We start from the raw sequence: 3,148 nt of genomic DNA on the forward strand, positions 1-3,148 counted from the left end.
TATCACTTTATTTATCAATTCCATTTTAGATAAACAATATCATATTGCTTGCTAAAAAAAAAAAAAAGAAAGTTTCATATGATATTTCTACGTGGATTCACTCTTTTTCATCGATATATTCATATCATTCTATTATTCCTACTCTTTCTAATATTTCTTTTATGGACACGAAAAGGTAAAAAAAAAAAACTTTCGAAATTTTATTTCAGCACAGAAATGATTGTAATATCATTGAAAAAAAAAAATGAAACTTTTAGCAAATAAGACAAAAAAGAAGAAAAAATTGATTAATTTGCATTGTAATTAATTTGATAGTAATTATCATTATTCGAAAATCATTGCTAAAAAATTTTCATTTGGAAAATATTTTAGCAATCAATTTAATATCCCTCCGTATATTAGTGGATAAGTTTAGTGAATAGTAATTAATGTTAGAGCTAGAATATTTCAATTCTACCGTAATTCCATATAAGGTATGAAAATTCCTAATCCTGCTATATTCAAATATGTTCAGATTAAGATATGCAAATTTTAACCTTACAGTATTTCAAATAACAACAAGTGAGTTATAATTTCAGCTTATTTTGATGTTTTATCCTAATCATAATTACTATTTTAAATATGAATTGTTAAAATTAACATTTTAGAAATATCTCTAAAATATGCAAATTAATTAGTATAATTGATTTTTTTTATTTGACCTTGAAAAAATGAAAAGAAAGATAAAAAGGATAAAATTATTTTAGGATCACAAAAAGCAGAGATTAAAATAGCAGTTGTAACAGTACTGAAAGATCTCAGTAATATCAATGAATATCAATTAGCAATGGAAACATTCGAATGTTACTGTATTTATCAAAAATATGAATGGGTGGTAATTGATGTGTCACAAAATGATACCTTAAGATTACTTTGTCCACAATATGAGGTTTAATCTTGATAAATTTCAAATTACCAATCTCTAATATCATATATACTTACTTTTTTTGTAGTAAAAATTTAATTCGAAATGCTTAATTATAATTTACATTCATTTGATACTGTCACATAAACATCTTTCCACAATTACAAAAAATTTAATTCCAAATAAATAACCAATTATAATTTAAAAAAATTCTTTTTTAAATTATCATTTTCCTTTTTTTTATAAATTATAATTTTTTTGTAAAGTTTTTCTTTTTGAAAGTTATAATTTTCCAATTATAATTTACATTTTCATTTCATGTTTACATTCATTTCATACCACATAGATATGTTTCACAATTAAAAAATTTTAATTTTAAAAAATTAATCAATTTATAATTAATATTCATTTCGTAGTATCACGTAGATAGATATTTTTCATAATTACAAAAATTGAATTCGAAATTATTAGTTAGTTTATAACTTCAATTTTAAACATTTTATGGTTAATTATTTTATCAATCCTTTTTTTTCAACTGATTCATTTGTTTTAATATCTATTAATTATTTTTATTAATTATTTTTAATCCAGCTTACAGTTTTTCTTTCAACGACATTGTGTATTAGCGCAATTGTTAGAAGACAATGGCAATTTCGATTATGTATTATTTGTCGATTCTGATATGGGTGTAATTAATCCAAAACGACGAATTGAGGAATATATTATTGATGGCAAAGATATTATCTTTTATAATCGTATTTGGAATTTTGAAGTGATGGCTGGAAGTTATTTAGCTAAGTAAATTTGAAATTTTCGCTTATTTTTAATATAAAATTATGATTTTCATATTAAAATTTAATTTATTATACAAAATTTTTTTTTCATTATTTAAATTTAATATAATTTACTTTTCAATGTTAATTAAATTATTTAGAAAATGATATATTTGAAAACATTGTAGAATTGAATAAAATTATAAACATTCAAAATTCACCATTTTATTCGGGGTACTATTTAATAAAAGGAAATATTCTAAAATTATCAGTGATAAGAAGTTATAACTATAATTTTTCTTTTTTGATAATGACAATTTTGATTACGGTAAAATATGATTAGGTTTTGGGAGAATATAACGAAGCTATTACAAAATGAATTCATTGAAGAACTGATAACCTTAAAAAGAATTGATAACTTTAACACGAATTAATAAGTTTAAAATTTTTATCAAAAAAAGGTAAATTAATTTTTGGGTTTATTTTCAAAGGTAAATTTGAAATGGTTAAATTAGAAAACTGATCATGTTTTCAGGAATACTAAATTTGTCATCAATTTTTTACGAATGTGGGCAAATTACAATTATCGTTTGCCACATTCATTTCATGGTTCTGATAATGCTGCTATTCATGTTTGTTATTTATTTGTGAAATAAATTTTCAAGAATTTTATTTTTCCATTTTTTTTTCTTTTCGGAAAAAGAAATGTTTTTGGATAGAAAAGGTCTTTTTTTTTCCTAAACGATCAAATTTGAAGAGAAAAGAATAAAATAATTTTCCAATGAAAAAAAAAGTAATAAAGAAAAAGAAATATTTGTACTTTAGTAATCAAGTAATCGATTTTTATTCCGGTTCTTTTTTTATTTTAAATTTTTTTCAATAATGAAATGGAAAAATGTAGTATGATTTTTTTAGTTTCAAAAATTCTTCCAACTAATCTAATTACAAAACACAAAGATCAACCCTTTGTAAATTTAATTTTTCCATTTCATTGTCATTTCCAACATTTAAACGAACTAATTTTCATTTAAAACCTATCACTGATTATTACATTGTATAATTCATGTTTAACCCATAAAATTGTTAAAAGAAAAAAAAACTTAGAAAATTATTTTTGATCAAAACTTTACTATTATTGTTCTGTTTATTTTGTTTTGATTATCGAATTGAAAATTAAATTTTCTTCTTTGTTTAAAAATTTTGATAAACATTAATAGTATTGATTTCAGGCGGTTTTATTACACATCGCATCAATGAATGTGAAACACTGCGAACCCTTATGGAACATATCAAATTAAGTTGTTTATATATATATATATATATATTGCTCTTTTCCTAAATCATTTTTTAATTAGTTCTTAATTGATTAATTAGCTAATTAATTGTAGCGAAGTATATAGCTAACCAATTCGTTAAAGTTTTTAATTGCTGCAAACATGGAGAAGAAAGGGATTCGATCTGTTAATGGCTT

At 21.7% G+C, this 3,148-nt stretch overlaps 1 protein-coding gene across 1 annotated transcript; it reads left to right on the forward strand.

Annotated features, from left to right (window-relative positions):
* Positions 1-746: 746 nt before the first annotated feature.
* LOAG_13136 (hypothetical protein) lies at positions 747-2,333 on the forward strand (the record flags this gene model as incomplete). Its single annotated transcript, XM_003148647.2, has 3 exons — positions 747-928; positions 1,503-1,702; positions 2,213-2,333. Coding segments are annotated over 3 exons (503 nt in total), but the record flags the coding sequence as incomplete, so codon positions are not given.
* Positions 2,334-3,148: the final 815 nt, after the last annotated feature.

Source organism: Loa loa, assembly GCF_000183805.2.
Source record: "Loa loa unplaced genomic scaffold supercont3.484, whole genome shotgun sequence".
NCBI classification, from domain to species: Eukaryota; Metazoa; Nematoda; class Chromadorea; order Rhabditida; family Onchocercidae; genus Loa; species Loa loa.